General features: G+C 36.8%; 1 protein-coding gene across 1 annotated transcript in view; it reads right to left on the bottom strand.

The window, feature by feature from the left end:
* Positions 1-17,636, bottom strand: part of mmp28.L (matrix metallopeptidase 28 L homeolog) — a 37,176-nt gene extending 19,540 nt beyond the window's left edge. Inside the window, 2 exon segments of the mRNA NM_001172229.2 lie at positions 2,514-2,590; positions 17,161-17,636. Coding sequence (NP_001165700.1) covers positions 2,514-2,590; positions 17,161-17,259 — 176 coding nt within the window. The 5' untranslated portion in view covers positions 17,260-17,636.
* Between the last annotated feature and the right edge of the window lie 1,311 nt (positions 17,637-18,947).

The raw sequence follows: 18,947 nt of genomic DNA on the forward strand, positions 1-18,947 counted from the left end.
AATGATTCATCACTAAAGAGGTTCACTTGTAGTCATTAGGACATCACTAGTAGGAGTTAAATGTATAAGTTGTTTTTTTAATGTAAACTGTATGTTTGTTGTATACACTTATTTATTGTCGCAGAATATGTTGGTACTTTGTAAATATGTGTTAATAACAATAGTTATAATAATGGTGTTTAATTAGAATTGTACAGTTTTATGCCAATTCCCAATGCTTTATCACTGCTGCTTTTCTAGAGGTTACTGTTCCTTTAAGTATAAGATGAACAAATGGGCTGTGTGCATAATTAAAGTAGACATTTAGCAAAGATCAGACAATGCAGGAATCTTAAAGAAGCATGGATTCTCTACATTATCTCCAGCTGCCAGCTGTAGAAAATGAAAAGAACCAGGGAAGGTGAAACTGAGGCCTAAAGCATGAAATTGATTTCAACAAGCAGCAAATGAGAAGACTCATGGGAACGTTTCTTAAGTATTTTTTATGATCTTAGTTACCAAACTCTACACAGTTTTATAAAACCAGCCAACAATACATTCTCTTCTTAGACCTAAAGCTCTGTGAGTAAACTATACTGTATGGATCATTATTTGTATGTATTCTTATTGCTTAATACACACGCCCCACTAATATACAGTACTAATAAATATCTTGGCTCTTTATAAATACTAATATGTCACTACACTTTATGGCTCTTGGCAGCTTATTAAAATTTTTAGAGAATGAGGATATAGAAGGATAGTAAGGATAAAGAAACTCAGCTATAAAAAAGGAGATCAGGCAAAATAGCAGCATTTTTCACTGTGCTCCATTTTAAACTTATGTGAAATAACACTGAAATAAGGCACCGAAAGGCACACAGGGCTGAAATACCCTGGTAAAGAAAATGATCTGCCTCCATTCCCTTCCATTGACTTAAATAAGGACATTGCAATCTATGTGGCCTTTTCAAAAATGTGGCTTATGTATAGTGTAATAACGGCCTTAACAGACAACTAAACATATCTGTTTTGATTAAATGATCAACTACATTAAATCTTTTAGTTTATTTGACCATGTTTGAACGTCAGAATGATAAACTGATTGAATGATATCGGCTTGGGATTGCCTAGATATCTATAGGGTGGGATGAAAAATAATATTGGAAAAAGTCCACATTTGCTCATTTATGTGTTCCTGTGCAGAGGGGATTAAATAGGTCCTTAATATGAAAGGTGGGTGGCCGAAATGCATCCACTACTTTCTCACACAGTGAGCAAATCTTTTCGTTTGTGGCCAGCAGAATATTCTTTCTGCTATGTACAGTAATTCTTATCTCTGCCCAATATGCTGGTTCTGCAGGATATGTCCATTTGAAAAAAGAAAGGTCATGACAGCCGAACAACAGTGGGAAAAGGCGTGTATTTTCTCAATGTTTCATAGTAATTACAACTGTTACTAAGTAAAATCTAATTGAAATGGGAGGACTCACAGCACGGATCGCTAGAAAGAATTGCTTAGTGTTTTTGAAAATAGAGACAGAGAGGCCTGGCTTTAATTGCTATGTTGACTGCTTGTGGCCTTAGGCAAACCATAATCTCCCTGTACCTCAGACCCTCCTTTAATGGAAAAAGGGCAAAGATCAATAACACCAAAAAAGTAATTTAATAATTCGAATCAGCAAGCTAGTTTTTCATGCAGCTACATCTACCTATCTGCTCCCAAATGTCAGACAAACCCCTACCCAACTGCCAGTATTTTAAGCCCTACAATATAAATATAAAGGTATTGTTAGATAAACATATTGTACAGTATATCCTAGAAATGATGTTATATTTTACAGATAATAAGCAACATATTTAATATGATTAAAGCAAAGTGTTGGCTACTTTGTTTTATAGCAATGAATTTATTAGTATGGACCAGATGGTTCCAATTTCATATTCTTTCAGCTGTTGCTAATTCCACCTTGCAGCAACCTGGACGTGGCTGGTGTGGGGTTGCACAGGCTGCAGGGTTGCACACCTAGGGGCACATTTACTATTGGTCGAATATCGAGGGTTAATTAACTATTGAAGTTAAATCCTTCGACTTCAAATATCAAGTCAAGGATTTAGCGCTATTCATTCATTCGAACGATCATTCGATCAAACGATTAAATCCTTCGAATCAAACGATTCGAAGGATTTTAATCCATCGATAGAACGAAATTCCTTCAATCAGAAATTTGCTAGAAAGCCTATGGGGACCTTCCCCATAGGCTAACATTGATGCTCGGTAAGTTTTAGGTGAAGTAGGAGGTTGAAGTTTTTTTTAAAGAGACAGTACTTTGACTATCGAATGGTCGAATAGTCGAACGATTTTTAGTTCGAATCGTTCGAAGTCGAAGTTGTAGTCAAAGGTCGAAGTAGCCAATTCGATGGCCGAAGTATTTTTTATTCTATTCCTTCACTTGAGCTAAGTAAATGTGCCCCTAATATCAGGTTTTGTGTTGCAGCAGTTAGTCGTGTTGTACAATAGCATGATCACATACCTGACTGCTGATGCAAGCTGTTTTCCACTATGTTGTTTTGTTGTTTCTTCAAGGTAGCCATATTTTTCCAAAAACACCTGTAGAAACGAATAAAAAATGTACAATTTTGAAATAACGACTTAAATTACTAATACATGTATATAAGTCTATAAAGTCTATAAATTCTAGTTAAGAAAGTAAATAACACAATAAGTGGGTAGTATGAGTTGATAAGAAAGCCTGACAGGTTAAAACTGCAAACCGAGTCAGTAACAAATTAGAAGGGGAACATCTATATTAATAACATTCTGATAGATATTTACAAAAGTAAAACAAAAATGATTCCATCAAGTAGATGCCATAAGCAAAACAAACTATGAGATAAACCAAAGCCACTGAAATAATATGAAAATGGATATCATATGTAGAGAAAACCTGAGGCCATTATACTATTATAGGCTGACATTTATGAGAAATATTGTAATGAAAGTATTCTTTTAAATGACAGTATTCGTTTATATATTTTACAGCTCCATTGTTTAAATGTCTGTGTATACTGTCAAACCAATGTCTGCATACACAACTACACTTGCCAAAGATAACTCGTTTTCTTTATCAGATTGAGATAATAAACACAGGAACTTTGCAGTTGCTTTATTATTCTAGTGCCATATACAATACTAACATCAGGGTCTAGTCAGACATTTCCGTTATGTTGGTAGGGGGGAAACTGGAACTTTCCTGTTAGTCAATGAGGAAATAGGAATACGTTGCCAAAAAGAGACAATATGATTTTGGAATAGTGTTAAAACAAGAAGTACAACAAACAACAGCTTTCCTAAGTAATTACAATTCCACAAACCTTTTACAATATTAGCAGATTATCACATCAGGTAGACATATGTGCTTCCACTACACAGGAACCTACTTTTCTTCTTTCTTTTTTTTTTAAATAGTTTTTTTATAAATTTTCTAAGCATGTTATACATTTTTTGGACAACACATGTCCAATTAGTGATACATGATAATTACTGTTGTTAAAGAAACATGCATTCAATATAGGATGTGAGAAATTAGAGAAAGGAGAAAAATTAAATACAAACAAAATTAACATAACATTTCCTTTGTTTTGCATTGTTATATATCAAATTTTCGAGATCAGTTTCAAATCTAGAATCTTGAATAAACAGGTTAGGGGAACCTACTTTTCTAATAACCCATTCTTTAACAAATCTAAAATGAGCATAATTAGTGAACAGTTTTATTGTAAAAGGTTGTGTAGGTAACATGATCTTTTGCTGCTCTATGTGCTTTCACAAAGAGCCAGTGCTGCACTATGGAACTGCTTTCTGACAGGCTATTGTTTCTCCTACTCTCCTATATAACTGAAGGAGTCTCAGTGGGACATGGATGACTGAAGTTTATCACAGTTCTGGGCTAGGGCAACCCGGCAGACTACGTGGCCCCCCAACTGCTCGCGCATGTGCAGATGAGCGCAAGTGATGAGGCAGCGCTAGTGCGCATGTGCAGGGGAAGCGCACACACGAGCTTGGAGAAGAAACAGCTGCCGCAGCTTCTTGGCCCCAGCAGTCCGAATTAGGGGAAGGCGTCTGAAGAGGTACGTGCCTGGCGCCCCTCACAAGTCACATGCCTGGGGGCTCCTGGGAAGCTGACAAAATGTCTAGCCCCGTGTCAGATTTCAAAATTAAATATTAAAAAAATCTGTTTGCTCTTTTGATTTCAGTGCAGAATTCTGCTGGAGCAGCACTATTAACTGATGCGTTCTGAAAAAAACATGTTTTCCCATGACAGCATCCCTTTAATGATCAGGAGGTGGGGATTGAAAGTACTGTTTCTATTTTGGCTGATAATTCTTAATTGTGCAAAACTATAAGTTCCATTGGAAATTGGAAAACTGGGCAGCAAACTGGCAAATGAGGTTCAGTGCTGATAAATGCAAGGGATTGTTGGTTTGGATCTTTTTAACTGCTAATCTGAAACGCTGTTGTACAAAACACTTTTACAATTATATATTAAATTATTCTTCATTAAAGGAGAACTAAAGCTTAACTAAAGAAGTAGGCCAGAAATGCTGTACATAATTGTTTGGGTTTCTGTACCAGTCCAATAGAACCACAGCCTGTTAGCAAGTACAACAATCGGTGATTCAGTCTATTAAATTTTAAATGCTTAGCCAGAACATATGAATTAATTTCCTGCTGACCTTACCTACAACAGGGTGAGTAACAGCCTGATAAGTACTGTAGCTTATCAGTGAGGCACATTACTACACTGGAAGTCTGAGTTATGTTTACATTGGTTTTGGGAGTTGGGGCAGCATATTTCTCAAGAATGCTGATAAGGTAAGCATGTGCATCATGTCTGTCTTTTGCTTATGGAGTTCTGTCCCATTACAAAATATAAATTTGACCATAAATCAGGAAGGAGTTACACGTTAAAAATAAATTAAAATATAAAATAGTCCCCCCCCTACTGTCCTTGTGTCTGTATAGCGAAAAGTAAATTACTTTAGAGCTTATATCACCTTGTTACTTGTTAGGTAGAGAATCAAATGAAGTCCTCCTGCATGCAATGAAAAAGGTGCCTCTAATGAATGCCTGCATGTTAGCAAGAACAGAAGTCATATATGCCTAGCAAGGGGGTTATAAGCTTACATATGGACACTGTTGTAAGTAGGAATCAGTGTATCCATTTTTTAGGTTAGAACATAACTTTGCTATGTATCTTACTGCACTTTTTTGGTTTTGTAGTCAGACATGTTAAAGACATATTTGGACATATTTTTCCTTCCATTTGGCTTCTGTTCAGTCTAGTTTTAGTGGTCTCTGACAATAACAAAGTGAGAGCAGATTCAATTTCAGTATTTCTTTTATTCTACTTACTTTTATTTGTTTTCCTTATATTCTGGACCTTTGCTACTCATCATCTTGTCATTCACATAACTGTCACTGTTGATTCTCAATATTTTTTCATAAGGCTTACATTATATAAGTCATCTTCCAGGCCTTACTCACCAGAAAGAACCTGCGGCTATTATGCCATCATATACATGTACTGTATATATATGATATCTAAATCCCTTGTATAGGTTAGGATAATCCTTGGCATGTCTCTATCATGTTTTCTTAATTTTAAGGTTAACTTACCTAAATACAGAAATTTGATTCATATTGATAATAATGAACTGAAAATAAGCTCATAAGAACTCTTAGACATATCTATATGCAAACTGCCCCAACTCTGATTCGGAATCAAACTCAATAAATGTATCACTGTGTATTAATGAAAGCATGCTATTACTTTGGTAGAAAACACTGCAGAAAAACAACCAAGCTGATTGAGTATAGATCTAGTTCCAGACATGTGGCACCCCCAAAGCAGCCTCGTCATAACATCAGATGTAATGCTTTTTTTCCTTATTGGTTAAAGCCAATAATATATTATTATTATTATATAATATTATAGATATTACACTCATGTTCAGGAGCGCAGAGGCACTGCCGTCACTCTGCTACTTTATTCTGTTAACATAACTTTGACAGCTATAATATTCAAATGCCTTCCAAATCCCATTGAAGATCATTAATCTTACCCAGAGAATAGTTTATCATGCTCTATAATATACCATGTCTAAAAGTGTTTTACCACTTAATAAGACACTTCTTTTAGTTTACTATTTAAATAAAGGAATCAAATGCATTTTGCCGATTATAGTAGTTTTCTGGCTATGTAATTCTATACAGGGAATAAACAAAACCATCTTGTAAGCACTACCAATTATTACTTTGCAAAACACCTAATTTCTTCAGCAGATAATGTATATTCTGTTTTGCACATCACTGAAATACTGTTCATCTATCTAACATATGAGGTGTCAGACCTTTGGGTAGCCAAACAGTAGTAATTCAATTCAGCTAAATGACATAGCACAGACTTTCTTCACCAGTCTCCAAAAGAGCCTTTATTTCAGCTGTAAGAAAAGCATTCTGATATTCATATCATAATGAACTGGAAAGAATATGCCCATTTAACAAGTGGGTGGCAGACTGTGACTGTGACCTTAGACCCAAGAGGGGCTTCAACTGATGAATGTAACCTGCTGACCCTGGGATGATTAATAGCAAGTATGGCCTTAGATAAGATTGTTGTTCCTCTGAGGGATAATAACATCTTTTTCTTTTTAATTCATTAATGTTTAATGTTACACAGGCTTAAAATGATGCTATGTAATTTATTTCTTGTTACATAAGGTTGATACTTTGATATTGATAATATCATGTCACTACTGATATTTGGACAAGATGTAGGTATGTATAACATAGGAAAGACAGAATTATAATAAATGAAAAAACAAGTATAAATATACAGAGATTAAGGGGGTTATTTATCAAAGATTGATTTGTTAGAGTTTTTTATACCTGAATGAAACACAAATCAAATGGTAAACTCGAATGGAAAAAACTTTATTCTGCGAGTTTGAGTTGCGAAACCCGAAAACTCAAGTTAATCGAGTTTTCTGATGTAAAAAACTCGAATCGCTCTAATTATTTGAGTTTTTGGCCAAAACCCTCTGAAAAAACTCAAACAGGCTATTAACATCTTCAAATGGTTCAAGCGACCTCTGCCATTGATTTCTACATGACCTTGACAGGTTTTAGATGGTGTATTTTTGGTTTTAGATGGTGTAGATCTAAAACCGGGATTAGATGGTGTTTTATCCCCAACCCCCAGGGTCGGGGTATAATAAATCTCCAAAAATTCGATTTTTTTTTTCTTAAACTTTTTTTCTTAAAATTTTAAACCTGGAAAACTCTAATTTTCATGGAAAACACAACTCAAACCTTAATAAACCCGCTAAGTGCCGTGTGATAGTAGGCATAGTAGGTAGAAAGTCCCTGCCCCTTACAGCTTACGTCCTAAGTAAGAGGACAACATAAAGGTGCAGAAATCTGGCCATATGAGACTCTTCCCAGGCTCAGGCTTTGTTGGAAAAGAAATCTGCAATCTTTCCTAAATCTAGACTCAGATGCTGTTTTCTTTTTAATGTAGACAACATAAACTTCATATACAATACTTATCTGTATTGTAGAGTAAGTTTAACATTAGCCTGCTAGTATGGTCTTATTACAGATAGTTAATAAGAAAAACAGAAAGTACCTACAGTAAGTACTTATAAGACACTAGGTTTTACACTTAAACAAAATGGCAATGTCTTTTACTGAGGTGGATCCAGTTCTCTTCCCAATATATTTTTGATTGCTGTCATAGCTGATTGTGGTCACAACTGCACCACTGGGACTGTAAATAAATCCTGCACAACATATACTACTGCCTAATAAATCCTGTCTAACTGAAAAGATCAGTAAGGCCTGGAGCTGTGTGTGATTTTTGGGGGATGGGGCCAACATAGTGATGCCCGCCGTGTGCTATTCTTTTCATTTTCATCTCTAGAATGTCGTCTTCTTTCTATATTAAACCAAAAGTATATGTATTACATTTCAAGTAAGAATAGCACAGTTAAACAAATGGAAAAATATTTCAACTAACAGAATGCTGGATCCAGAAAGTCCCATTTTATACAAAAGAAAATTTACTCAAATTCTATTCCCGGTCCAATAGATTGGCCTTATTTATACAGATTGGCCTTACGTATATACAGGAATGGAACCTGTTATGCAGAATGCTTGGGACGAGGGGCTTTCTGGAAAATAAGTATTTCCGAAATTTGATTCTTCATACCTTAAAGGAATTGTTCAGTATAAAAATAAAAACTGGGTAAATAGACAGGCTGTGCAAAATAAAAAATGTATCTTATATAGTTAGTTAGCCAAAAATGTAATGTAATACGAAGGGGCCGATTCACAAAGGGTCGAATATCAAGGGTTAATTAACCCTCGATATTCGACTGGGAATTAAAATCCTTCGACTTCGAATATCGAAGTCGAAGGATTTTAGCGCAAATAGTGCGAACGAACGATCGAAGGATTATTCCTTCGATCGAACGATAAAATCCTTCAAATCGAACGATTCAAAGGATTTTAATCCAATGATCGAAGGAATATCCTTCGATCAAAAAAACTTAGGAAAGCCTATGGGGACCTTCCCCATAGGCTAACATTGAGTTCAGTAGCTTTTAGATGGCGAACTAGGGGGTCGAAGTTTTTTCTTAAAGAGACAGTACTTCGACTATCGAATGGTCGAATAGTCGAACAATTTTTAGTTCGAATAGTCCGATTCGAAGTTGTAGTCGAAGGTCGTAGTAGCCCATTCGATGGTCGAAGTAGCCCAAAAAACACTTTGAAATTCGAAGTTTTTTTACTTCGAATCTTTCACTCGAAGTTAGTGAATCGGCCCCTTACTGTATTAGAAAGATTTTTATTTTGCACAGTGTATCTATTTACCCAGTTTTTATTTTTATACTGAACTGTTCCTTTAATTCTATTAGAAAATCATTAAAACATTAAATACACCCAATAGGCTGCCTTTGCCTCCAGTAAGGATTAATTATATCTTTACAAGTACAAGGTACTGTTTAATTATTACTGAGAAAAAAATATTTTTCTTTTAACATTTGGACTATGTGGATAAAACGAGTCTATGGGAGATAGCCTGTAATTCTGAGCTTTCTGGATAATGAGTTTCTGGATAACAGATCCCATACCTGTAATAGAAATGAAACTTCCTGCTAACCATAGCCACAAAGGCTTACCACAGAAATATAGTTCATGCTTCCGTGAATTTAGTGTATTACCTTTTCCTATGTTTGGCAACTTCATACATATCATGTATTTTGTTAGTGCACAAAAAATAATTTGATTTATTAAACAGAGCTTGACACAAAGAATAATAATCTGAAGTGGAGAGGGCCAATAGCTTTTACCAAGAGCAAAACAAACATGTGACTATGATGCCGAGCAGATTATGGCCAGTTTACTTATTAAGGTAGACATTTTGCAAAACTACCCCACCTGCCCTCTCTCTACATTAGACAGACTGGCCTCACAACAGAACTGATCACGGGGAGTGCCCAGAGTGCACACAACAGCAGTCTAGAAGTAAAAATGAAGATCCCATCTGGCAGTCCATTAGGCTGAATTCATGCCCAGTTGCTGAGAACATGAAAGACTTCCTGCAGTGCCTTGTACACAATGAAAGGATACAGCCGCACTCAGAGAGGCACTGTATTAAGCACAGCATGGTAGTCAGTTTAACAAAAGTGCCCATAGAAAGTTTTAGACAAAAGCAGAGAAGGCTAATTTCACACTATTATACGCCTTGTACTGTTTGGGAAAAAAATAACTCACAAATGTGTCTGTTTCTCCCACATGAACACTGTCAAATGACTTGCTAATTGGATTTTCAGACAATCATTTTAATGTCTCCTTTATAATGAAACAGGATTTATGTTTTTAAAAATGTCTGATTTGAACCTAGGCCATGCCAAAATAGAAGGGAAAGAATTCAACATATGCACTGAGGAGTACTAACAGCAAACACATGCACACATATACATAAATGCTATCTATAGCAGGATATTTCTTTTAAATGCCAATAAGCTCCTTGTGGTCTCCTATAAAAAGGCTATGGTAAAACCCAGAAAGGTATATCTGAGTATCTCTGAGTGATAATCCCAATTGCCAGTGCAATAACTGTTCATGTTTGTGAAGTTCTACAAAAGTGATGAAAACTATCAATGGAGACCTGTCTTTTATATGATAGTCTGTCCTAATGGTGCACAAATTGCTTCCCATCAGATGGATTGAACTTTGGGCCCCGCATGTCATTATGTACCAGTCAGACAGGCATCAAATTTAATAGAGCTCTATATCCTCTTTTTCGACATTAGTTAAATGAATAGAGCTTGTGCTGAACATCATTTTTGCTATTGTTTTAATTTTGAAAAAATCTATGGTTGGATATTTTTTGCACTAAAGGCAAACATTTAAAAATTAAAGCAAGACTCTACTTCCTGTTCTTCAGTGCACAATCACAAGTCCATTCATAAGGCCTCTGTCTAATGAGCTGCTCCTCAGTTCAAAGCTGAACAGGCTGTGACTAGGGGATGGTAGGAGTTTGTTATACAGAAGGCTTCTCAGCAGGCAGCTCATTTGTTTTGATTGTGTTTGTATGAACAAGAAGTAGAATGTGACTTTACTTGAATTTCAGAGTTTGCCCTGTTTAGGGTTGGGGCAGATGGGCAGATTCGGGGAGATTCTGCATGGCGACAATCTCCCCGAACTGCCTTCCGTCTGCTTGAATGAAGAATCGCCTGAGCTAATGCACTTGCGGCGCTTCAATTTCTGAAGTCGCCCAAAGTTGCCTCACGAGGAAACTTTGGCTGACTTCGGAAATTGAAGCGCCTCGAGTGCATTATCGCAGGCGATTCTTCATTCAAGCAGACGGAAGAGATTCGGGGAGATTGTCACCACACCAAAGAGGCGATTAGTCTCCAGACGACTAAATCTCCCTGAATCTGCCCGTCTGCCCCAACCCTTGATGCCAGAAATAGAAAAATAAATAAAAATTTAATTATTAAAGTTATAAGCAAAAAGTATATTCAGCAAAAGCACTGGAACTAATTCTGAAAAAGTTTGAATACTGTCCCTTTAAAACTATATGTGTTCATAGCAAGGACTCGCTTCCACCTGGAAATCTAAAATTTTCTCACGACTGACATCCTAAAAAGCTTCATATGAACAGATGTTCAACTAATATAATGCAAAATTCTTCAGATTTCATAAGGACTGGAGTGCTGGGATAGCATTTGTCCAAAACAGAGAGCGGAACAATAATCCAGGTATATAGTTTTATATTACTTTTATACCTAATTAAGACTGTATCAGTCAGTATCCTACTAATTACCAGTGACTTTTTTAGGGTCCTTTATTGATACCATGCACATTATCTTTCTTCTCTTTTTCTATATTTCTTTATTTCCTTCCTGGCAACCTATCAGACTTTTCATTATTAAGAATAAAATGTATGGAACTGCAGCTTCTGTTATTATTCTGTGAAAAATAAAATAAAAATTATTGACCATAAAACATTTTATGTGGACAAAGTCCAAAGCCTGTAGTTCTAGTCTTCATTTGAAATGATTCAGCTGTTACTGACACTTTTGAATCATTGAAAGGAACTTGAACATATTTATCAGACGGTTATGAGCAATCGCAATCCTCAAAAAAAAAATTCTTGTTGTAAGTTAGCTGCTTTTAGTTTGCAGACTAACGACTGTTACTCAATAACAAGAGTGCCCATACTTTACTAAAGTGAGGTCTACTTTAAGTGATGCTGTCCCATTATGAGCTACATACAAAAAAGCACTGTTAGCATTCTGTTCCATGAAAAATATTACTTAAATATTGATTTAGGAGAACATGTATGTTGTTGTATTTAACAAACAACTATTTCTTATGTAACTTTAAAATAAATATCTGAATGAAAAGCATGAAATAGGAGCGTGATTTAGAGGAGCTGTTTGTTGATTTACTGATCACCAGCTAAAGGTCTACTTGATCCCAATCTACCTTTTGGGCACCCCTGCTCTATATTATATTAAAGATATATTATACTCTATAATATATTAAAGATATAATAAAATACATAGAACGTCTCAACTGAGCCTTAGAAACTGTTCATAATTCATCGAATATTTACAGGTTGGCTTTAGTGGAAGTGATTTTGAGGTCAAATCTTGCACCACCAAAACCACAAGATGACACCTGAAGTATGAGAGCTATAAGACTATAAAAGCAGAGGGAAGGCACACACAGGCAACTTTAGCATTTAGCATTAATTGACTGACCTATGGATGGCCAACTAGCATACAGGACATGAGCTTAATAGGAACAGTAACATCAAAAAATGTTTTAAAGTAATACAAATATAATGCAGTGTTGCCCTGCACTAGTAAAACGTGTGTGTTTGCTGCAGAAACACTACTATTGTTTATATAAATAAGCTGCTGTGTAGTCACGGGGCAGCCATTCAAAGTAGAAAAGGCTCAAGTTACACAGCAGATAAGCTCTGTAGAACATAATGGAGTCATAATCTGTTATCGATTATTTAACCTGTGCCAAATAGCCTTTTTTCAATTTCTGCAATTGCTACACAGTAGCTTGTTTATTTGAACTATAGTACAGATCAGTTTTACCAGTGCAGGGCAACACTGCATTATATTTTAATTATTTTAAAACACTTTAATTTTTTGGTGTTACTGTTCCTTTAATGAGAGAGCTATATTTCCCCCCTTGTGGATCTGCCAGCCCTGCTACATGCCTGAAATGTTCTGCCTGTCTGTGGTCCATTATCTGCCACAACTCTATTGTAACCATACATGCACAGATAACTGGGCAGTAGGCTTGTAAATGACTAAGCTATTTTGCTGCCAGAAAACACTGTGCATCAATATTGATGGGGCCCCCTTTGTCCACAATGTATATAAAAAAAATCATTCTTTTTCATTCTATGAAATATTGGCAAAGCACTAATTTGCCAGGCACCCAATTTCCTTTCACTGACTGGAGTTGTAGGGGCCGATTCACTAACTTCGAGTGAAGGATTCGAAGTAAAAAAACTTTGAATTTCGAAGTGTTTTTTGGGCTACTTCGACCATCGAATGGGCTACTTCGACTACGACTTTGAATCAAAGGATTCAAACTAAAAATTGTTCGACTATTCGATAATCGAAGTACTGTCTCTTTAAGAAAAAACTTCGACCCCCTAGTTCGCCATCTAAAAGCTACCAAAGTCAATGTTAGCCTATGGGGAAAGTCCCCATAGGCTTTCCTAAATTTATCCTAAATTTAATCCTTCGATCGTTGGATTAAAATCCTTTGAATCGTTCGATTAGAAGGATTTAATCGTTTGATCGAACGATTATTCCTTCGATCGTTCAATCGAACTATTTGCGCTAAAATCCTTCAACTTGGATATTCGAAGGATTTTAATTCCCAGTCGAATATCGAGGGTTAATTAACCCTCGATATTCGACCCTTGGTGAATCGGCCCCTTAGATTGTATGATCCCAGCTAGCTCTTTTTCAAAATGTACTTTTCCACCATTATCTTTAATGTTTCCCATTCTGTTGAATGTAAGGTAGCCTGTCTGTGTTCCCTGGCCAAGTTCTGCGACTCATGTTACAGTGTGCACTTGTACTGACAGCAGCAGGTGGCAGTTTCGGAACACCAAATCAGGGATTTGGTTGGGGGGATTGTTTTAGTCTTTAATACTGAACTCCTTGCAAAACTGGAAGCATGGTCATTTTATATTGGGGGATTCCCAGGGTCTGCACAGTCAGAAATAACCAGAAGTTCTGTTTACATAGAAGCAGGCCTGTTTTTATTTTCCAAAAATCAATTTGATTTTACAGCCAAATACAACAGATGGGTAGCTATAGGCTAATGTTTTTTTCCACCCTTTTATTTTAAGGTGTTGCTTTATGCAAACAAAAGCCAGGTGTTCACAGCTGAGATACTCAAAGTAGCCTTTAATTATCAAGTAATTAACTAATTGAAACTTACACCTGAATTATCAGTATCATCTCTGGCATGTCCTGGTCTAAACAATAGACAACACTCTAGCCTATAAACCATACCCCCAGGGGCCTTGGCTAAACTGCTAATCTTCTAAAGTACTGTCCAAACAGCATGGTATCTGAATGATCAGCCCTCGGGCTCAATGGACAGATACTGTGTGATATAACCATTCAGGAGTATAACTGGAAGTGAAGAAGAGTTGTGAATCATCGCACTTCCTTATCAGATGGCACACAATGTGCACACCATTAGGACAGATTAGATTTTCAGAATGAACAGACATAATGTGATTTGATAGAATTTGTGATAATACAAAGCAAGGGCAACTTCAGGCCCTAGATCATTTTTTTGTATTTTTTTTTTTTTATTATAATTTTTAGTTTTTCAAGACAAGATTATTTTCATGGCCAAAAATTATTTTACACAATAACTAATTTATTATACTTAACACATAAGTAAATAAAATAAGAAAATAGAGCAAGATTCTTACCCCCATATGTAATAAATGGCACAAAGTTTTCCCAGGAACAGTAACCCATAGCAACCAATAAGATGTTTGCTTTTAAACACGTGACCAGGGAATTCTACCTGCTGAATGGTTACTATAGGTTACTGCCCCTGGGCAAAAGTATTTCCTTTGATTACATAAACCCCTATATGTTTTCATGTATTCTTTCTGAATATGACTTTTTCCAATACTTTTTTTTGTATTTCTATTTAGTGGCAATAGCTACTATGTTACCAGACCAGTTCAAATATTTAAAGGTTTCAACACATCCACACCACCTTTATAGTATTTTTTTTTTTTACATAAAAATGGTCTAGCCAGGCTATCTGTGCTTAGAAGTCCCCCAGCTGCCTCTGTATTTTTTGTCTCTAGTGTTACACTCCTGTCTATAGTAGCTAATGAAGCAGTTGAAACACCTTTTAAATACAGTCTCAGTCTCCCAATACTTCCACCATTATGGTCTGCCTGTTTACTTGGAGCAAAGCATTGGTGCAGAGCACTGCCCATGTCTGCAGAGCTTTGTTGTGTACCACACTAAATCAGGCAAGTGCAGACATCACTACAAGAGGGGACCAGGCTTGCTGGCACCAGGTAGGAAAGCATGGGTACAGAGTGGAGACATGTTGCTTTGGGCTGCTCCACATGAAAACCAAAGCAGAATGTGCTGAGAAGGCAGAAGTGGGTCAAAAGTGGCAAAGAATACATAAATCATCCCCCAACAAGAAAGCACAGTGGGAGAGAGCTATTGTGAAAATCAGGGCTCTACGCACACTGATTCATTTAAATAAAAAAAAACACTATAATATCTATCTAACAACATATCTAGAAGTTATTAAATGGTTTGTTTCCTCTATTGTTACCCCCTTACTTTTTTATTAAGTAAAATCACTAAACAATAAACAACATATTGTCAGCTAGATACAGGGTTGTCCTTATCGTATAAGTCCGTATTCTCGTGCTTCTCAACAGGCTGCCCCTGATGAAGGCTGATTAGCTGAAACAAGTAGTGCACAATTTTCTGCAATAAAGACATGACAATATAAAGAATCTTGAGGTGGTAGATAGTGATAGAATAGCATCACTAAAACTAGAACCAGCACTGGTAACATATGGCCACCCCTGCTCTTAGGATTCATGCCTGCACCTATCATAGCAAACAAAGCTAATGTTGATTTACACTAATACCTACTGTTGCTGTAGGCACATTTTTAAGAAGCCATGATCACTGGTTACAAGCTCTGTCTAAAGAAACTATTTCACACATCTGCAAAATATCCCTAATGGAATTTCACTAGCAGGTTCTCACATACCTAATAACTTTATGTTCGATTAGGCTCAACAATGTTTCATTTATTAACTATCCATGCCCCAAAGATTTCAAGCAGCACTTTTCAGATATAGTTGTAGATTAGGGCTGCAACATAATCACTTAAGTAATTAACAGTTAGTTAAAAACAGTGTCACCTGTTTGGTAAATTTCTATATGCAACCTTTTGATTCTAAATTTACCTTTTGCTTAAAACATATTCTTTATGCATACAAAGGCCTTGTATGAAAAAAGGGGTGAAGAGAATTTTCTGGGGGGATCCAAGCAGGAGAAACTGCCTTTTAGCCCCAAAAGTACTGTAAATAGGGTAAGTGTGAAAAACTCATTAGGGCATAATATCTGATATTGACAACACCTTTACAGAGTAAGCTTAATACAACTCCCAAACTAACAATGGATGGAGATTGGAGAAGTATATGAGAATGGTTATTATAAGATGCCACATTTACACTTTACATAAGTAAGTCTGAAACTGTGGTCCACTTGCAGTACCCACCAACATAGGATAGACAGCCCTACCTTTTATAAATAGAGTCCGCTCAGCATTTGTTTTGTCAGGGTTCAACACCACCCTGGGATATGGAGGAATGGGCAGCTACAGAAGAATTCGGCAGTAGGTAGTTACCCATACTAACCCCGACATCGGTTTAAGAGTAAGGACACACACTAAGATTCGGAGAGATTTAAAGGCAAATTGCCTCTTCTTCAGGCGACTAATCTCCCCGAAAAGCCTTCCCTCACGAGGAAACTTCTGGCAACTTCAGATAAAGCCCTCAAAGTGCCATCCCACTGACAGCGGGATGGCACTAGGAACGCTTCATTTTCTGAAGTCGCCGGAAGTTTCCTCGTGAGGGAAGGCTTTTTGGGTGACTAAATCTCCCCGAATCTTAGAGCAGACCCTTAGCCTAAAGGTGGTTCAACTTTTAGTTAACTTTCAGCATGTTACAGAATGGCTAATTCTATGCGACTTTACAATCAGTCTTCATTATTTATTTTTTATAGTTTTTAAATTATTTGCCTTTTTACTTCAGACGCTTTCTAGCGTCGACATCATAGTAAAAGTTCATTTAAAGGTGAACAACCCCTATAAGAAACAATTTTCATCATGTTTAAAGGAGGATGATGGGAGTTGTAGTTCTAAAAAAAAACAGTCGCAGAGCGAAGGAAAGTTGTAATATGGAACTAACTCAGTATGGGATTTCAATCAGCTTTGCAGAGTATGTTGACATGCTATAGAACAAAGATATAAAAAGAAAGTATGCCTCTGATATTTACCTGTGCAGTTTGTAAGGTTTCTTCAGATATGTAGCCATTGCACAAGCACAGACCAGTTATCACAAGCAGAAGGAACAGGGATGGAATATCAGCTTCCATTTCCAAGGGAATTTTGCAGGCACTAGAGAAGTTACTAATCCATTAAACAATGCAGTGATGCTTACATGCTGATCAGCTACAGAGTCTGAAGCAAAGTCATTTTCATATGGTCAGAATAAAGCTCTTGTTGAATTTGATGGTTTATAAAAATCTTGCTCCATGCCGTACTTGTATCGTACTTATCTCCAGTCCATCTTCTACAAGTGAATTGAATTCTTTAGAGTGCTGTTCTGCACTGTTTCTGGACAAGCAGTTGTCATATTACTTCCCAAGTGTAGAGTTTGGCAGAGTTATCAGAGACTTCTGCTGTTCTTCTCAGCCAGGCATGGTATAGTCCTTGGATTGAGACCTGTAGCTGCTCACCACTTGCAAGTGTGTTTATCAGCACTTCCCCAGCTTGGAGTATCGCAATCTCTCATCCTGCACTGATTACTCTGTCTATCTGGCACCTCCCTGGGCAGGAGGAGTCTAGGAGCGAGCAGCAGTCTGGAAACTGTCATCGGAAATTCACTCTTTCATACATTGCTCATATGGTGAATCATGCATTCACTTACGTTGTGCTGTCATTTTTAACTACTTTCATGCCAAAGAGAGAAAAAGAAAAATACACTTGCTGTACATTCCCATTTTACAATTCCCTTTATTGTTTTTAAGGTCCCAAAAAGTAAAAAAAAAAAAAAGCCATTATTTGAATTTGCATTATCCTGCTATGTATGACAATTTCCCAGCCTCTAGGAAATTTAAAATCAAAGTTCTGCTGCAAGGACAGGCTCAGAAATCCCTTCAATATAACTCATTTTTGCAGCAGGAAGACTCTCACAACCCAATGCCTCGGGCAGTAAAATCAGATTGCCATCTGGGACAAGAAATAACAGAAGCTTCTCTATCAGACTGTAGCAGCTGCACAAAAGTCACTTTACTCTAACCTCTGCACTTTTGCCAGTGAAGGACCAGCCAGAGAGAGATCACCGGTGGTCTAGAGCAGGGATCCCCAACCTTTCGAACCCTTGAGCAACATTCAGAAGTAAAATTAGTTGGGGAGCAACACAAGCATGAAAATGTTCTCGGGTGCCAAATAAGGGCTGTGATTGGCCATTTGGTAGCCCCTTTGTGAATTGTCAACCAACATTGAGGCTCTGTTTGGCAATACAACCAAAACTTGCCTCCAAGCCACTGGGAGCAACATCCAAGGGTTTGGAGAGCAACATGTTGCTCATGAGCTACTGGTTGGGGATCACTGGTCTAGAGGAATGCAGTGTAAAGCTGACAAAATATTGCAGCACAAATATGTGAGTGGAACCACCTACCCACAATACCTTCTGCCACCCCCTCTCTTTTCACAGAGGTATATAGTATGACCATAATGAAAATACTGCAAATATTTTAAACTTGGTTAAACGTCACCAATGTCCTAAACAAATATGACAGCAAAACAATTTGTAAGTTAACCTTTTTCAGTCTTCTAGTGCCACAGCCTTACAGGTTTTAAACTTCATCAGTGGCCGTCATATTCAAGTGGTTGCAAATACTGTAGCATGGACATCTCCTGCGAAACATTAAAAACGGTTTGTGCAAAATGAAGAGAGTAGAACACATTAAAAGGTGCAAACACCAGTATTTGAAGACAATTTGAACTTGAGTCTTTATTTTGCATTTTTGTGGTTTTGGACATTTTTCATTTTATGTCT

The sequence above is a fragment of the Xenopus laevis genome, chromosome 2L (assembly GCF_017654675.1).
Source record: "Xenopus laevis strain J_2021 chromosome 2L, Xenopus_laevis_v10.1, whole genome shotgun sequence".
NCBI classification, from domain to species: Eukaryota; Metazoa; Chordata; class Amphibia; order Anura; family Pipidae; genus Xenopus; species Xenopus laevis.